At 34.9% G+C, this 19,095-nt stretch overlaps 1 protein-coding gene across 11 annotated transcripts in view; it reads left to right on the top strand.

Moving 5' to 3' along the window:
• Positions 1-19,095, top strand: part of LOC114661297 (protocadherin-10-like) — a 287,170-nt gene that overhangs the window by 105,464 nt on the left and 162,611 nt on the right. The window contains exon 2 of one of the 11 annotated variants that reach the window (XM_051933739.1): positions 9,707-11,371. The exons of the other annotated variants lie outside the window; for them this stretch is intronic. Within the exon in view, the coding sequence (XP_051789699.1) occupies positions 9,707-11,371 (1,665 nt within the window). The remainder of the gene's footprint in view (positions 1-9,706; positions 11,372-19,095) is intronic. 11 annotated transcript variants of the gene reach the window in all.

The following is a 19,095-nucleotide window of genomic DNA, read 5'->3' as shown; positions in this document are numbered from 1 at the left end:
AACTGCTCCTTAAAAGTGACAAGAAGGCACACTTAAAAGTACCAGAGTGGTTCTTCAGAACAATGCCATAAGGGAACTATTTTTGTTTCCCAAAAGAATCATTCAGAATGAAGGACTGAGAAGAACTTCAATATATAACAGTGAGAAGAGATCTGTGAAATGCCAATGGTGTGTGAATTATAAAGGTATTTTGCTTCAAACCATAACACAGGTTAAGTTTAAGTTTTCCTGATCTGTGTATCCTGAAAGGTAGACATTAAAGATTTTTTTTGTTGTTGTTGTCATATTAGAATTTATTTAAAGCCCAAATAACCAGCTTCATATGCAAAGTACTCTTTCCGGAATTCATGGTGCTTTCTGAAGGAATGGGCCTGCAAGGAACCACACATCCCAGTAAAGTACCCTTTAGGAACCTTTGTTTTTATGAGTGTATATCATTCTCTCAAACTTACATTTTTAATTGCCAAACCTAGTTTTTTCTATCTATTTTAACCAAGTCATCACAGCATATTTTTAAAAAGTTTATTTAATGCCCAATGTCTAGGTAAAGATTAGATGTAATTCTATGTTTAAATTTTTTTGAGTTTAAAAATCATACTACAATATGAAATAGGTATCCATTCATATATACTGTCAATACAACCTTATAAAACGCATTAAATCATAATCAAAACTTGTAGCCCAATCATAACCAAGTTTGGAATGTTATGTGAATAAAGGCAAACTGTAAAATAGTTTGTTATATATATATTAAAACAGCATAAAGAAAACCAGCAATTTATTTTACAAAAACTATAATAAATTCTTTCCAAATTATAAAACATGTAAGGAAATATGATTTTAGACATTATAATACTTTGCTATCCAATTGATCCATGGAGAGAGTAATGGTATTCTTCTTCTTTTTTTAAATATAAGTCAATATGCAAGTAATATGCTCTAGAAAATACCCATTCATTTATTGTAACATAATCTTCTACCATCTGGTGTTACTGATTATGTGCAATTCTGAAAATGGGGTAAATCATTCTGGGAAAAGATCCTGCTCAGTTAACACTAAAGATGAGGGTGTTCTTTGTTGCAGTATAATTTTGGTTTTGCATCTTGCTAATGTGTAGGGGCTGAGGAGGATATGGTACTAAAAGTGCAATGATATGGCTTTTACAAAATGTGATCATGCAGTTTTAAGATTACAAGAATATAAACAAAGTTTTCTATTTAGGTATGTTTCTGTTAAACCTGAAGTTCTCTACGTATGCAGCTATTTGATGAAGAACTTCCAGCAATTTGTTTAAGTAGTAAAGAATATAATGTGTACTTAATGGTTAACTATGGCACAAGTGATAAATATGAGAGAATTAAAAGTAATTCCGGGTGGCACAGTGGCATAGCGCAGTGGGTAACTCTGCTGCCTCGCAGTAAGGAGACCTGGGTTCGCTTCCTGGGTCCTCCCTGCATGGAATTTGCATGTTCTCCCCGTGTCTGCGTGGTTTCCTCTCATAGTTCAAAGATATGCAGGTTAGGTGGATTGGCGATTCTAAATTGTCCCTAGTGTATGCTTTGTGTGTGTGTGTGTCCTGTGGTGGGTTGGCGCCCTGCCCAGGATTGGTTCCTGCCTTGCGCCCTGTGTTGGCTGGGATTGGCTCCAGCAGACCCCTGTGACCCTGTGTTAGGATTCAGCGGGTTGGAAAATGGATGGATGGATGAAAGTAATTTATATTTTCAAATTAATTTCTAGTATGCATTTGTAATGTATTAAAAATGTTTTGTGTCAAATGAAACAGTAAAATGGCAAACATAAAATAATCACATGAAAAAGTGACACCTACGAGTGATGTTCAAAAAGTTTAACTCTATTTAATAAGAATTTCAAAAACAAATTACATCACTTTTCTACATAGTCACCTTCTTTTGCGATGCAATTTTCCCAGCGTCGTACCAACTATTTAATGCCCAATTACTACTCCTACCACCTTCACCGTTTCCAACGAAAATATAAAAGTGTGGAAACTTTTTGAATGTCCCACGTATCTCCATAAAGGAATGATTGTGACAAAAGCTCATAGATAGTACTTTATTTGTCCGTAGATGGTCATTTGGCATCATAACTAAATAAAAGCCATCTACTTAAAACACAATGCTATCATTGTATTCTAGTTCAAGGAAGTAGTTACCTTACATTTAAATTTGTCAGATTTTGTTCAGGATTTTCTTATTTGCACTTTTTATTTGGATGTCCAGTTAGAAGTATTTGCATCTGTATTTGACAATTCTGTACATAAAGTGAAAGTAGCATATGTCAATCAGCTGCCATGTAGGGTTTTTTGTTTCTTTACGTTTATTCATTTTCTTTGCTAAGTACTGCATATTCAGGCAGGTAGTTGTTTAGATAAAGTCTTTATCTATTGGTAACCAGCTGTGTCACCGACCCAGAAACACCACAAGCTGTCAGAAAAGAGTGACAGTATTGAAGCATTGACAGACAGTTTCATGTTAAAATTTTCAATTCAAATTACAGCCACAGATGATCAATATGTACCTTATAAGAAATATTACAGAAGATCCTAAACCATTTAGACTTGTGGTTCACCAGTTCATTCCTAGGGGGCCGCTTTGTTGTAGTTTTTTTTTTTTATTCCAAAGAGTTTCTCAACCTCTGAATCATTCTTACTTTTATTTAATCTCATTGTTTAGTGAGCTGTTATTATTTATTCTCATATTTTAAGAAATTCTACACTTTTTTAACAAAAGATTCCTTAAAATTTAACTGAATAAGTTTACCATTTTCTGTTATTTCATGTTTTTCTATAATGTACACTTTCTTGATTGTTTTCACAAGATGACGATACTAAATACTATTTGGAGAATTTATTTAAATGCCATTATTACTTGTCTGCGAAACTGGATGCAGTGAAGAAATTGCCCCCTTCAGCATTCAATGTTTAAGTTTACTTTACATTTATTATCTACAAGTGTGAATTTTCTTTGATTCAGCCAGCAAAGAGTACATTCCTACTTACAAGGCATAATATACAAATTAAAAGTATATTTTCATATGTAACAAGCAGAATTTCAGAATAGTTACTTATTTCAACTATATTGAGTTTGGCCCATTTAAAAGTTTTTGTTGCTGTTGGACTAAAACTGTTCCTATTACTATAAAATGTATTATTATTATTACTACTTTGTTTAAAATTTTGGCTGTTAGTAACGCATCCTGAGTGGCAAATTTGGAAAATTATTTAAGAAGTGGGTCCTTTACAATCTTATCCAACTTTATGTTTGCTCTTTTGTTATTCAATTCTTGAAACCCTAATTATGATTATGCAACGAGAATAAACCCCAGTTGGATTATTTCCTTATGTTTATTTTTATTAGTTACAGTTCCTGAACCAGGCCAGGAATGAATAAGTCAGTATGCCTTCAATTTAACATATGAAATAGTTCCGCAGAATGCTAGTTGAATTTGAATTTTTTCAGTCTTCTTAATAAATAACTGTGCTCTTGGCATTTGTTGTAAATATATTGTATGTTTCCATTTCAAGCTGTTGTCCAATATGGTTGCTAGGTACCTAAAGTTACTAACTCTTTCAACTTCTTCTGCATTGAGCACCAGTGATTATACAGGTTTGACAATCTTCCTAATATGAAGGGCAACTCTTTTGTGTTCTCACATTTAATTGGACGATCTACTCCTGCCATCATTTCTGCATCTTCTTCACCTCTTCCTCAAAATGTACCACATTGTTAGAGGAATCAGTCAATGCTGTACCATCTGCAAACTTGGCAGTTAAGCAATTGTCTCTCATGCCATAAGTATAGAAACAGAAGAGTATAGGGGCGATCACTCTTCCTTGTGGAGCTCTTCTTGATGCATAATGTAAATTTTAATTTCACAATTAATAGACTGCTCCCTGTTAAGGACAAAGTCCATGATTCTTCATCTGCACTGATCTTTGCTAATCATCAGCATTTTGACACAATTAAGGCCAGAAATTCTAGAGAACATGGTAAGTTACAAAAGAAAATGGCTAAAGAAACAATCATTTAAAGCTATGGCAACAAATACAAATTGTTTTTGAGTATCTAAAAAATATTTGTAGTCTGTATACCTAAATATGAGATCAATTGCAAGTAAAATGTCTGACCAATTGTGAAATTGCAGTGAAAATGAAACCAACAGTTATGGGGGACCCAATACTGCACTAACTGGTATCTGCTTGAGTGCAGAATGCAACTGGGGGAAGAGAAAGAGACAAATAATCTAACCAAGGTCAAAATAAGGAAATGAGGAATCAAGAAAAAGAAAGTCAAGGCATGAAACCAAAAGTTGTAATCAGGGGGCGTAGCAAGAAATTCAAAAATTATCTGTAAACTCTAACTGAAGCAAATACACCAGCTGAAGGTGGAGGTCTAAAATAGAAAAAACGAACACTAGGGTTTTGGCTTTATGTCTGCAAACTAGAAACTGCACAACACTGACCTTTAAAACCATTGTGGTAATGACGTCACAATTTGGACACACCTAGCTGTCATGCCTGAAAGAAAACCAAAATGGCAAATGTGATTTACTTTGAATAATATTAAAAACTAACTCATCAAATTGTTAAACAAATGTAGCCATTTGATTTCTTTTACTCAAATATTCTCAAAACTTTGTCTCAGCTATTTTTTTGAGTTTAAGGGAATGTTATGAAGAATTCAAATGCCAACAGCAGATCATGACACCCTACAGGTTTTGAAATGTGGTAGGAAAATGTATATGTAAAAATGAGAATATCCAATCTGCTCCATTCAGGCAGTGACTAAGTTGGGAGTCCATATGGATCTCTGAAGCTATAAAGCTACATGGTGCCAACATATTTCATTTTAAATTCTAAAATGACTAAATTACTTCAGAATGTAGGATATAGCTTATAGCACACTGATACGTTAATTTATTTTCTTTATAATTTGTAGTGCAAGTGCACCTTTATTGGTGTCACTGTGGCAAATTGGTACCTCAGTTCTGGTCTCAGTTGCACTTTGTGGAGTCTGAGCTTATTTTACCTTGATTTGTATTCTACAGTTTTACAAAATTTCCTAAAAATGTGTTTAACATTTCCTTAACATATAGCTTTAGAACTTTGCATCTAAGCAGATGAGTAAGCTCCTCATATGCAAGCATTGTTGATTTTGTATATTGCAGTTTGCACTTTTACAAGTGTTTGTTTGAATGTGAATATTGTTCAGTTCTTTCTTCTTTATATTAATTACCTCTGCAAGTCTGATATCATTTGGAAAATTTTAAAGCTTTTCCACTGTATTGCAATTTGTTTAATCAATTTAAATTCATAAGATTAAGGGTGCTAACAGAAATTTGCAACTAATGGGTTTATTACATGTGGAACATGATACGTTTACTAAATTCATGTCATCTGTAGTCTCTTAGAAACCATATTTTGCACCAGTTTTGTACCAGTTACATATCTTCCACTGAAAAAGATCAATACAAATTCTCTTAAAACCTTTATTGTAATGTCTGGAAGACATTAAGATATGGATGTTGCAAAACGTTCTTACTTTAAATGATATAAAAACAGAGATGGTGTGTTTTGGACCTCCTGATTCTAGTTGTGCTCCTGCAATTAAAAATTGCCCCTTTGACAACCTACTGTAAACCCTTCACGAAAAATCTTGGTATAATTTTTGATAATGTCATCTAATCTGATAAGCAAATTAACAACATTGTTAAAGCCTGTTTCTGTCAGCTCACGGTTTTAGTAAAGGTCAAGTCCTTTCTTTCTCTACATGATTGTGAAACATTTTGCATTTGTCTTTTCACAGCCTGACTATTGCAGCTCATTATTTATTGAAGTTAAGTGGTCATCCCTCGCTTGTCTTCAGCTAGTCCAGAACGCTGCTGCCAGGCTTCTAACAAGCATACAAAAACAGAATCACTACACCATCTTAGCTTCTCTTCACTGACTTCATGTTCACTTCAGGATTGAGTTTAAAATTTTATTGTTTGTTCATATATCCCTGAATCATTTTGTTCCCTTGTATCTTACCTCTTATACTCTTAGTTCCTTCATAATCACTGAGGTCCTCTGAGTAGAAGTTATTGGTTGTGCTGCGTTCTAGACCTAAGCTTACAGGGGACTGTGCTTATCCAGTATCTTCCCCTAAGCTTTGAAGTAGTCTACCTTTTTTGATTGGTCAGAAACAACTTTGGTCACTTTTAAATCCCACTAGAAAACCTATATATATTTAATTTTATTCCCATCTGAAGTGATGCTTGATAAGTTTAATAAAATGTAAATTTTTCATGCTTTCCAGCACTGCACGTAAAATTTTACCAGGACCTGTGGCCTGGCTAGCTTTCAACATACCTAGTGCCTGAACCAGTTCTTAAGCACAATGCTTACTTTTACTTCTATCTGTGGTATTCCTTTCTTTGACTGAATACTCATATCATTAATTTTCTAACCACTGAACTCTAAGACTTTAAACTGTTCTAGTTTTGCTTTTTTGCAGGAGTAGTATTGAAAGATTTTCCTTCTGTTTGGATTACAGTTGATAATGCTTGATCCTCTCTCTCTCTCTCTTATGTGTTAGAATTTCCCTGAAGTGATACCATTCATTTGTTTTAGTATAAATCTTTTTATTCCACCTTTCTGCATTTTGCAGATTTTTTCTATCCTCAAAATAAAAAACATTAAAACAAGTATAAGACGATTTAGGTATAAGATTTTTATCTAATTGAACAAAAGACAAAAACATCACTGCAGTTTTATTTGGAAGTTCTCATGCCAGTAAAAGTTCTACATACAGAATAAAAGTTAACCACGTAGATATTTCAAAATGAGTTTTAGGTTTTTTGGAAAAAATGTAATGGAGACAAAAGCAGAACCAGCCCCAACCTTTGTCTATAGGTTCCTGGTTGCTAGTAGAAAGCACTATAATTGACCTGTGAGAGCACAGATGTCATAGTTCTTTCATCTTTTACTTTTCCAAACTGTCTTCTGTAATGGGCAACATGCAAAAGCCAACATTGGGCGCAGTGCTAGTTTGACATATAATACCCTAATATGTACTCCTGGATTCATTTAACAATTGAAAGTAACTAATTAATCTAATATACACATTTTGGGATGTCATTGGGAATCTTAGATCAGGAAATCTCCAATGGTTAAACAGGGCAGCGTTATGCCTGAGTTTCAGAGTCTGAAGATGTAAGGCAGCAGTTCCATTTACTATGGCATGTTGTTCTCTAAATGTGTGGTAACTTTTCCATATTCTAGTTTTGTCTTATATTTTCTCTTTGAACAAATTCACATTTCATCATTTCACCCTAATTGACAACAGTTGTTTGTACCTGTTCTTTGCCTTATGTGATATGACAATCTTTTCATGATACTCAATCTGTGTTGATGAACAATGGTTTGTTCTTTACAACTGCACATTCTCAAAATCCAATACATATTGTAGAATGTCTCTAACAAAAATAAATTTTAAAAAATAGAAGTAAAATAACCTGAAATGAAGAAAATTATTTTTTATTATAACAACAATGAATGGAAGTCATAATGGAGCAGTGATTAACACAGCTGCATCACAACTAACAAGTCCTTGATTTGATGTTACTTTGAAGATAGAACATTACCCTTTGCTACAATATCAATAAATTCAGACAGTTTTGATTATCTGGTGACTTACACCTGGCCTGGAGTGTAAGAGTAAGTATGCCCTGATATTGTGTGGCATCCCATTTAGGAATGTTTCTATCCTTTCCTTCCTTGCATCAGATGCCACCTTAAGAACGTCTGCCTTCCTGCAATTCTGTAAGGATTGAAAAAGCAAATTCCAAAAATTGATAAATAGATTTGAAGACTAACCTGATGAGATACTCAGTGATGTGTCCCTAAGGCTGTAATTTATTAGTGATTTATACAGTTAGTCAGCCATGAGCTCATCTAATAATGTACATTTCTTCATGTATTTTTTTTTAATTATTGTTTCTTGCTCAATAATATGTGAAAGCTTATGACTGAATTGTATTAAATTTAATTGTGAGAGAAATTCATTTAAGTAATCAAATAATTTGCCTTTACCTAGCAATTCTTAGTTTACTGACATAAAATGCTGCAGAAGTAAAGCAAATGTATAATAGTAAACTAAGGAAAGAACAACCTGAGATCATAATTAGTTGGCCAATGCAATTACTGTGCCTTCAAATAATTTAGTTTAAATTACACATAAACCAGGCAAAATAGACATATTATTCTGTTATTAGTTCTTATAAAACTTAGTATGCATGTAATCAATAACTTTAAAATTGCAATAAATGAAAACACGCAGCACTATTTTGATTACAATTACAGTTTGCTTTTATGTGGTACATAATAATACAGAACATCTCATAAAATCTTATCAAAGACAAGCTGTGAGAGTTCATTTGAAACCATATTTAATAGGCAAATACTAAATTGATCAAAGTCAAACTTTAAGTTGTGAAAAGTATATTGAACAGTAGCACAAACCAAATGAACCAAAATATTTTAAAAATATTAATATTCTATGGAAAGTGTGAAGTTAAATATTTAAAATGTTAAATGCATTGTTTTAAAAGATGCCTCTGTGTGTCATAAAATGATACAATCGAATACAGTTGACATTTACACGCAATTATTGATGGACTAAGAAAACACTCTTAACTTAAATTTAAATATAAACAGGCAAAAGATGTCGATAAATTGTAATCTAGCCAAACATCATAAAAATAAAAATAGGTACGTACTTTTAATTATGCCATAAACTATCTTCCTCAGCCTCAGAGTGTCGCTGTTGCCTAATCCTAAAAGGAAAACATAGCTTGAATGCTTCTGAAGCAGGCGGATAACAAAGACGTGCTACATATTTTTTCGTCTTTCTCTGAAAGGATATTCAACGGAGAAATCAGTCATACTTGATATTTTACAAATATTCAGTTGTACTCCTGGAGATGCTGAGGTTAGTGAATCTTTTTTTAATATTCTGTAAAACGACGAGCATATTTTGCTTGAAAATCCGTTATTCTGTTCCTGAAGAAATGGAGCACGGAGCAGTAATTGGAAATATAGCCTCCAATATTGATGTAGATACTAGTAATCTATATAAACGAGGCTTGCGGATTGCTTTGGGGAGTGGGAAGAACTACCTAGATATTAACACAATAAACGGACAGTTATTTATTAAGGAAAAAATCGACCGTGAAAATATTTGCGCCTTTAAAGATGAATGCATTCTTAATCTAGAAGCTTTACTACAAAATCCACTGCAGATGTTTAGCATTGAGGTAGAAATCTTAGATGTGAATGACAATGCTCCGAGATTTCCTTTCAGAGAAAGTCGAATAAACATTTCAGAATCGAAGCTAAAAGATGAAAGGTTTTTATTGGTGAAGGCCGTGGACCGTGATATTGGTAATAACTCCGTGTGTGATTATAAACTGAGTGAAAATATGTATTTTGAAATCGACGTGCAGAATTGGAAGGATGGCTCTGTTTCTGCTGATTTATTAATTAAGGAGACACTGGACAGAGAACAACAAGCGGTGCACAATTTAATTCTGACGGCGCTGGACTGTGGAAAACCTTCATTGTCTGGCTCTATTAATATCACAGTTAACATACTTGATGATAACGACAATGCTCCCAAATTTGAAAGACAGATTTACCAAGTAGAGGTTTTAGAAAATACATTAATAGGAACCACCTTTATTACACTAAACGCAAAAGACGCTGATGAAGGCTCCAATGCTGAGTTATTCTATTCATTTAATCCTCACACCTCTGAGGAGGCACAAATAAAGTTCCGTTTGAATTCGAGAACAGGTGAACTCAGTCTTAGTGAACTACTGGATTACGAAGAAGCGTCTCTATATGAGTTATTTGTACAAGCAAAAGATAACGGGCCGAATCCTATGACTGGGCATTGCAAAGTAATAATAAAAATAAGTGACAGCAATGACAACCACCCTGAAATCGTTGTTGCGTCATTGCAGAGTTCAGTACTAGAAGACGTACCCATAGGCACGGTCATCGCACTCTTTAGTGTCACAGACAAGGACTCTGGCAACAACGGCAGGGTTAACTGTCATATTTCAGATAATAGTGAGTTTGAACTTCAGCAAACTATGGATAATGTGTTTGCTTTGGTGACTGCAGGGCTTTTGGATCGAGAAAAAAAATCTAGCTTTAATATCACTATCGTCGTGAAGGATGAAGGCACTCCTCCCCTCTCAAACAATAAAACAATTTCTTTAAGTCTGTTAGATGTAAATGACAACGCGCCATCGTTTTCTCATTGTTCATACGAAATTCCCATTTCAGAAAACAACACCCCTGGCTCTCTGCTGTGTTCCATTACTGCAAACGATCCTGATTCAGATCTAAATGGCGCTCTGACATATTCCATAAAAGAAACAAATGAGTCCAATAACACCTTCACGAAATATTTTTCCATCAATCGGGACAATGGAAACATTTACTCACTGCAGTCTTTCGACTATGAAAAACAGACATTTTATACGTTTGATTTGGTAGCTAAAGACTCTGGCAGTCCTCAGCTAAGCAGTAGTGTGACTGTGAAGATAAATGTTCTTGATGAAAACGATAACACCCCAGTTATTGTTTCACCTTGGCGCCCTCATGGATCAATAGTAAGCGATACAATTCCAAGTTCAGCTGAAGAAGGATATTTAGTGACAAAAGTTATAGCAATTGATGATGACTCGGTTCAGAATTCACGAATTACTTACCAATTGCTTCAAGTTACTGACCAGACATTATTTACATTAAACCAATACAGTGGAGAACTTCGAACCAGAAGACGTTTTGTCCTTAGAGACTCTTCCAAACAAAGACTTGTGATTCAGGCTCGGGACAATGGCAATCCTTCACTGTCATCGACTGTTACGATCCTTATATCAAGATCTGACCCCGAAGTAGAAGATCTTCTGACACTTAATGACGGGCTAGAGACGGAGTATTTGACGTCTTTAAATATTTATCTGATGATAGGTCTCGCATCTGCTTCATTCATGCTTATTTTAACTATAGTGATCTGTACTGCACTTAAATGTCATCATAATCCATCTGAGGACAGCACAAAATCGGCGCATCGGATAAGCTGCTACAGCCAAAGGGATTCAATGATTTCCGACCTGCCGGCACACTCGACTTTATATTCGAGCGACGCTTACTGGCACAGCGTGCTGCTAGCAGAATCAAGAAAAGGAAAAATGCTAGTGAGACAGTCTATGCCCAATGGAACTGGCTTCATTGTGTCCAGTTTGGAGAGGAATCCGGAGCAGGGAACGATATGCGAATTAGCCGACACACCAATCCAGGTAAGGTTGTAAGAATCAAATTTAATAACGACGTTTTTGTCAAAGTCGCTTGTTTCGAGTTTAATCGAGAATCTTTCATTGTGCAAATAATAAAAAATAGAATTGAATGTTTCTAATAAAGATTTTTAAAGGTATCATTAACGACTTAACCAGAATTCCACCATGGGACTTTGGAGCAATGAGGCTGCTCGGAGCATTGTGGTACTGCACTTTACCTCTGATTAAAAATATTGATTTTCTTTAGTCTAACAGAGTGGGTTTGGGGTTATAGTCTAGGAATACATTTGGATTTTCAACTTGGCCTGATTTCTAGTGCAGATATATATTTTTTGGTAGCACTGTGGCAAAGTTTACTCTAGTTATGGTCTCACTAGAACATTACAGAGGGCAACTTGCCTTAATTTACAATCAAGCGTTTTTATAATTTAACATATAACTTGATTCATAGTTTCTTATTTCTCTGCCTAGCCTGGTGTTTTGGAATGTTGTGTCAAAGTAAATAAGTTAATCCAGCTCAGTTTAGTCTGATAGGTGGCTTTCTTCATTTTTTGTTTTATTTTTTCTTTTGTTTGAATGCAACACTTTTTATAAGTGTTTGGCTAAATGTGAATATTGTTTTTTTTTTTTTTTTTTTGCTTTCTGCTTATGTTTTTAGCTCTTCAAATTTAATTAAATCTAATTTCAAATGCTTTCTCAGTATAATGAAATTCATGTCATCAATATAAACTATCCCTTTAATAATAATCTTCTGCCTGTGCTCCAGTTTGAAAACAGACTTCCTAAGTTATCTATGATACTAACCATTTCCAATTTCAGAATTAATATATGGTGCAGAACAAGGTGAAATTCCTTTTGCGAGTCTGAAGAAATTTTGTCATACAGTGTGTTGTATGTTAGCTCAGTACTCCAGTTGTGTTTTACAAATTAGACATTCTCTCCGTAATAATAATAATTAGTTTCTCGTGTAATTAAAGCACTTACATAGACAATGGAGAGTCACTTCAACCATGATGCTCAACATTCAACTGAATGATGTGATAGCAATTATTCTTGTGCCAGTACACTCACCATCCATCCATCCATTTTCCAACCCGCTGAATCTGAATATAGGGTCACAGGGGTCTACTGGAGCTAATCCCAGCCAACACAGGGTGCAAGGCAGGGAACCAATCCCGGGCAGGGCGCCAGCCCACCGCAGACACATACCACACATTAGCTATTATGAAGTGAAGAAGTGAGAGGTATAGTTAGCCAATAAGGGATAGTGGATAACTTGGTGACCAAAATGACAAGGCCACAGTAGACAATTTATCCAGGACCTCACGGTAAACCTCTAATCTTTCTAAAGATGCCTTTAGATCTTTTATGACCACAGAGACCTCAGGTTTATGTCTTATCCAAAGGATGGCTCCAATTTTTACGGCCTAGTGTCCCTGTCACTGCAATGGAGCATTTGGATCCATAACAAGACCACAGGGTGAGCGCCTGATGGCCTGATCAACACTTCTTCCAGCAGCAAACCCAGGTTTTCCTATATGGCCCGCATTTCAAGTACTGGTTTGGGCCCAAACATGCTAATCTTCAAGAGGATTGCATATTCTGGAATATTAGTATTTGCACACAAGTAATCTTGTATTTAATTTCTTCATATTTCCATTACCATAAATCTGATAATCAAAAGGCCTGTTTCACTAAAATATCCGATTTACTTTTTCAAAATCTTTGTTGTGAAGTGTTGTAACATTTCTAGCTTTACATTCATCACATTTTCCCTTCTGATGTGACTGCTTGAATATTGTACGATAAAATGTAAAAAGTTTTTTTCAGCTCTGGAGGTAAAATTCTGGCCCTGCATTTGTCTAGTAGCCAAAACACCCAATACCTGCAGCAGTTTTCAAACATGGAAGTCACTTTTATTCTATCATCATTTTTTTTGTATTAAAAAAAGAAGAAGAAAAAAGAAAACATAAACAATTATTTTATTTATCTGGTATTTCCTGCTTTCGTGATGCTTTAAAATCAGTCCTGTATTAACCATTAAGCAAAAAAAAACACATGCTTAGAGCAGCAAGAGAATGAGGGCACTACCCCCAGCTATTTGACTTTTGTTGACTCAACTTTAGTCAGTTTTCTTGTAGTTGTAGTTGTCCTTATCTGACATGTTTGAGTTAAATGTACATTGTTAAAAAAACACACTTTCTTTAGTGTGGTGTGTTTTTAAAATGTAACTTTTTTTAAGGTGTTATAAGATATCATATCAATAAACAAAGCTGGCTAGGAGTGGCTAACATTATAATAAATAATAATAATAATTCTTTGCATTTATAAAATGCTTTTCTCACTACTCAAACCGCTTAGCAATTGCAGGTTAAGGGCCTTGATCAAGGGCCCAACAGAACAGAGTCCCTTTTGGCATTTTTTGGGAATTCAAACCGGCAACCTTCCGATTGCCAGTGCAGATCCCTAGCCTCAGAGCCACCACTCCGCCATTTAACTCATCAGTTGATATATGCAATTAACCCCTAAGCTTTTTTAAAATAATTTCATTACCTGATTTTTCACATAAACAATGTAAGTTTTAGTGAACAAGATTTAAAACTGTGTATCTTAAGTAAAAAGCCGTTGATTTGTGAAAGATCAAAGCTTACTGTAAGTATAGAGAGTAGTACAAAATGTTAATAAAATGAGATAAAATATAATCATATGTTTTGATGTTTGACTTTCAAGATAAATTATTTTTCTTATTCATTCCTTCCCACTAGTTTATATTTAATATAGTTGTGGGGTCTGGCCTTGGGGATGACCTGGGAGGAAACTGAATTTTTAATCTCTCATTTCAGTTTCAGCACTTATTGAGTCTTAATGTCTTGTCAATTAAACAATAAAGGGACAGAATCGACACTATGGTTGGAATGTGCTTAGGGCGTAATTTAAACTTAATCCACCCTGGTTTTTAAACAGTTTTATTTTGTTTTTCTCTTTGAGCAGTACATGGATAAAAATTGGGTTAGATTTTACTATAATTTATACTTTGCACATCCTATCTTAAATTTGCAAGTGATTTTTGCATTGAAATGTGAAGTTTGCATGTTGCACTATATATAATATCATATACATAGTGTGAGGGACCAAACGACATCCCTGCTGGGATGGATCCTGCTCTCTTGCCAGGCCAGGAGACCAAGGGAAAGGCAAGTCAGCTGGGAAGCGGTGAAATTCAGCTTCCATGCCATGGTAGCAGCTACCCTGGGGTTGAAGTCCTAGCAACCACAAAAGGACACTCTGGATGGGCGTGGGTATATGGAATGTTGAGACATTGGGTGACTGTCTGCTATGGGCAGAGCGTCCATCCATAAACTGGGTAGCAGTATCCCACATGGCAACATGGGAGTTGTTGCCCCAGGGGCCTGTCCTGGGCAGGTCTGTGGGGGCTGCTAGGGGAAACTGTTGGATATTGATGGCAGATAGACCACTGGGATCCTGCCTGGCCTGGAATCGCTTCGTGGAGACAGCAGATTAGGATCTGGAAGTACATCCAGGTCCAGAGTTAAAAGAGAGCCCTCCACTTGGCCTAGGGGTCGGAGAAGGTGGAGGAGATGTGTTGAAGAGAGTAGAAGGAGAAAAGAAATACACAGAGAAGAGAAACTGTGGATTGTTCTTCTGTATATTATGAAGAGAAGCCTGTTGAGAGATATTTCCTTATTAATAAACTATTATTTGCAAACAGGGGTTGGTGTTGTGCAATTCTTTGTGGGGTTTGGGGTGCTGCTACACCTCCATATATATATTATCTTCATGCATTGACTTAAGCAATCTATTTATTGATATATTTATTTATTTGCCTTTGGACTTTTGAAATAAATTTGTTTTGCGCATATATATATATAAGGAAAAAAAAAACGAATCGCGTATCATAAAGTAGTTTTTAGTCCTGAGCTTTCAACCCCTGCCAGGGGTCTTCATCAGAGGATAATGCTTAGATTTACAAGAATCAAAGGCAATATATAGCAAAAAATTACATGGAGGGGGTGGGGGTGGTGGAGGTGGCTAAGTCAGTGTGATCGGGGGGTATTGAGTGTACAGTTTGAAAGCTCAGGAATAAAAACTACTTTATGATACGTGATTAATTTTTTCTCCCTTTGTGGATCTCCAGCTGCAAATATGCAAACCGTATTACAGACCTTCTCTTCCATTCTTATATATATATATATATATATATATATATATATATATATATATATATATATATATATATATATATAAACATATCCTTGATGTTACTTATAATCCTAATCTGTGTATTGTATTGTATTGTATTGACCCCCTTCTTTTGACACCCACTGCACGCCCAACCTACCTGGAAAGGGGTCTGTCTCTCTGAACTGCCTTTCCCAAGGTTTCTTCCATTTTTCCCTACTAGGTTTTTTTTTGGGAGTTTTTCCTTGTCTTCTTAGAGAGTCAAGGCTGGGGGGCTGTCAAGAGGCAGGGCCTGTTAAAGCCCATTATGGCACTTCTTGTGTGATTTTGGGCTATACAAAAATAAATTGTATTGTATTGTATTGTAATCCACCCATTCATTTTTTAAACATAATAATCCAGATTAGAGTCATGGGAAAACAGGAGTTTTTCCCAGTAAACATCATCACTAATGATGTGTGACTAGATGCACCAGCCTATTGTAGAATGAACACTCACACAGAGGCCAGTTTGACATCACCAATCCACTTAATCTGCGTGTGTTTGGATTGTGGGAGGAAACTGGAGCACCCTTAGGAAACCCACATGGACATGGAGAGATCATGCATACTTCACATAGATAGCAACCAGGATTTTAATCCCAGTCTCTTTGATGAGAGGCAGCATTGCTATTGTGCCACTTATAGTTTATAATATAAATCATTTTGCTTTCTCTTTCAATATTTTATATTGTTTTCACATAATACAAATATTATAATTAGTGATTAAAAATAGCAGGTTTTGGGTAAGAATTTGTCATTTTGTGTGACTGTGTGATTTTTGCAATGACTGTGACATCACTTCAGCCTTCTGAAGTGATACCAGGGTAGAAGGAATTTTACATACAGAGCGGAAGCCAACCATGCAGAGAAATTTTACAATTTGCTTCATAAACCTTTGAAAAGCAAATAAATAGGGACAAAACTGGAGTCAGCCTAACCTAACGTCTATAGCTTTTTGGTTGCCAGAGGAAAAAATTATAATAATCTTAAAATGATGTAAGTGTGATAGTCCTTCCATCTGTTTGTTTTCTGATCTTCCTGTTTCCAATACAGGGTTGTGAGAGCTGGAGCTGAAGCCTGCCATATTGAGCTTAAGGCAGAAACCAACCTTGAATGCAGCCACAGTATCTCCCATTACACACTAATGCAAACATCCACTCATATTGAGAATCACGTATCAGTCTAATCGCCACATGTGTGTTATGTAGGAGAATGTAGAGAAAACCCATGTGGATGAGTAGGCTCCACGCAGCCAGTGCCTCCTAGCTGGGATTTTGAATCAAGGTCTCTGTACATTTGAAACAGAGCACAGAAGCTTATTACATCACTTTGCAACACTAATTGATATTATTATGCAACATTTCAGGATGAAAGATCAATTCATAATTTCGCCATATGCTGGATTTATATAAGAAAACAAAATTAGTTTATTTTGACATTGATCCAAATAATTCCACAAGTGGAATACCATCTGTGTACCTCCACATCTTTGTGTTCATACACACTTGTCTGGAAATGACATGAACATATGCTCAGTGGCAGAAGTGGAGACACATAAATGCTGGTGGTTGCGGTCACATGGCTCTTTTTTGGTGTTTTAATATACAGTACTTATTTTTGTTTGGAGATCGTAGTGGTGTGGAGGTTGTTTTTTTTTTTTTTTATATATGATGCATATTGCTTGTTCCTACACTGATAAGCACTGATGGTATGCATTAAATACTGCTGGTATGCACCTGCGAAAAATGGACAAATGTAGATAGACCCACTTCAAGTTCTACATATGGGAAAATTATGCAGAAAGTGTAAAACACAGAAGCATGTATGTACAGGCAAGTTTTTACTTGGTGTGTAATTTACAGGCATGTGCACTTCATGTTCACTGAAGCACTGTATATGGAAATGCATCAAACTGTTTAATATTTTCAGTCTGAATAGAGTTTAGCTAATTATTTCACAATAATTGACCAAAATCTTTACTACAGTGACTTATATTTAACAACAACTCTTTTGATAATTAAAGGAATACTCCTCCCAAAAATAATACATTTTAATAAAATACTTACCCCATGTAAATTGTAGTGATAGCTAAGAAAATATTTCAGTCTTATATTTTCATATAGAAAACACACACACACAAAATTAAAAAGAAAGAGAAAGAGGACATTTTCTTTATCTAATTTTGCTTTAATTTATTGTTATATGTTCCTCATAAATTTAATCAAGGGTTATGATTATTTTACTAAACTGTTGGTTAGAGAAATTACTTCAATTTATGAATCAAAGACATTCTGCCTTCATCTCCCAGCCATTAGTTTGTCAAATTGAATTTTGCTGAAGTAATGTAAATATGTATTGAAGTAAGGAACAGCATATAAGAGACCAATTTAATTGATGTGTTTTTGAGAGATTATTTCACAGTTAAAAAAAATCATTTCAAATTTTACAAAAACGGGGAAATTAAACATGTTTCTCCTTAAAGTTTATCTGCATGTAATCTCCATCTTAAAATTTGTAATAAAGGCTCTCATCAAGCACATTATTGCATAGACTTTAACCGTGTATTGCTTTAGGTAACTAACAATACATCATCTAATGTTTTAAAACATTACACAAAAACGTATCATAGATAAGTTATGAAAATTTAACAGAAATAAAAATAAATATATTTTATAGAGTCTTTTATCATTTTTTCTTATGGAAATATTAAAAAACAAAAAATGAAAACAGGGCAGTGGGTCTCTTAATTTTAGTAATTGTTTTCAAGAAGCTTTTACAACGGGTAAAAATGGGTCAGTTCAGACATAAAATTTGTATTATTTGTTCACAATTGCCACCCGTATGCCTAAACTTATACATTCAAATAAATTACATGTTCACAGTTTCAATTGCTTTGCAAAGGTCACGCACCGAAAATTTTTAAACAGTAAATAGATAAATGCTGTATAATCTAGCCAAATACAATTAAGAGCGCTATCTATAGTTCTCAAGGAAGTATTTCTTTCAGCCTCACAGTGTCGCTGTTGACTAATCATACAGGGAAAAACAATGCATGAATTCATTTGAAGCAGGAGGAAAACAAAGACAGCCACCGATGCTGATGTTCTTTTTAAATCATTTTTCTGAAAGGATATTCAGTTGAAAGATCAGTCAAATTTGATATTTTACAAGAGTATTTAACTGTGTTCCGGGAGATGTCAAGGTTAGTGTTGTTTTTAATGCTCTATAAAATAGCAAATATTTTTTGCTTGAAAATCCATTATTCTATTCCCGAGGAAATGCAGGAAGGAACAGTTATTGGAAATATAGCTTCCGATATCGGCCTAGATACTGGCGATCTTTCTAAACGGCGGTTAGGGATTGCTTTGGGGAATGGAAAGTATTTTCTGGATGTTAATAAAATAACCGGACATTTATTTATTAAGAAAAAAATCGACCGAGAAAATATTTGCTCATTTAAAGATGAATGCATACTTAATCTGGAGG

The sequence above is a fragment of the Erpetoichthys calabaricus genome, chromosome 11 (assembly GCF_900747795.2).
Source record: "Erpetoichthys calabaricus chromosome 11, fErpCal1.3, whole genome shotgun sequence".
Taxonomy (NCBI): domain Eukaryota; kingdom Metazoa; phylum Chordata; class Cladistia; order Polypteriformes; family Polypteridae; genus Erpetoichthys; species Erpetoichthys calabaricus.
The sequence above is the reverse complement of the archived record's forward strand: the minus strand, read 5'-3'. Positions and strand labels throughout refer to the sequence as shown.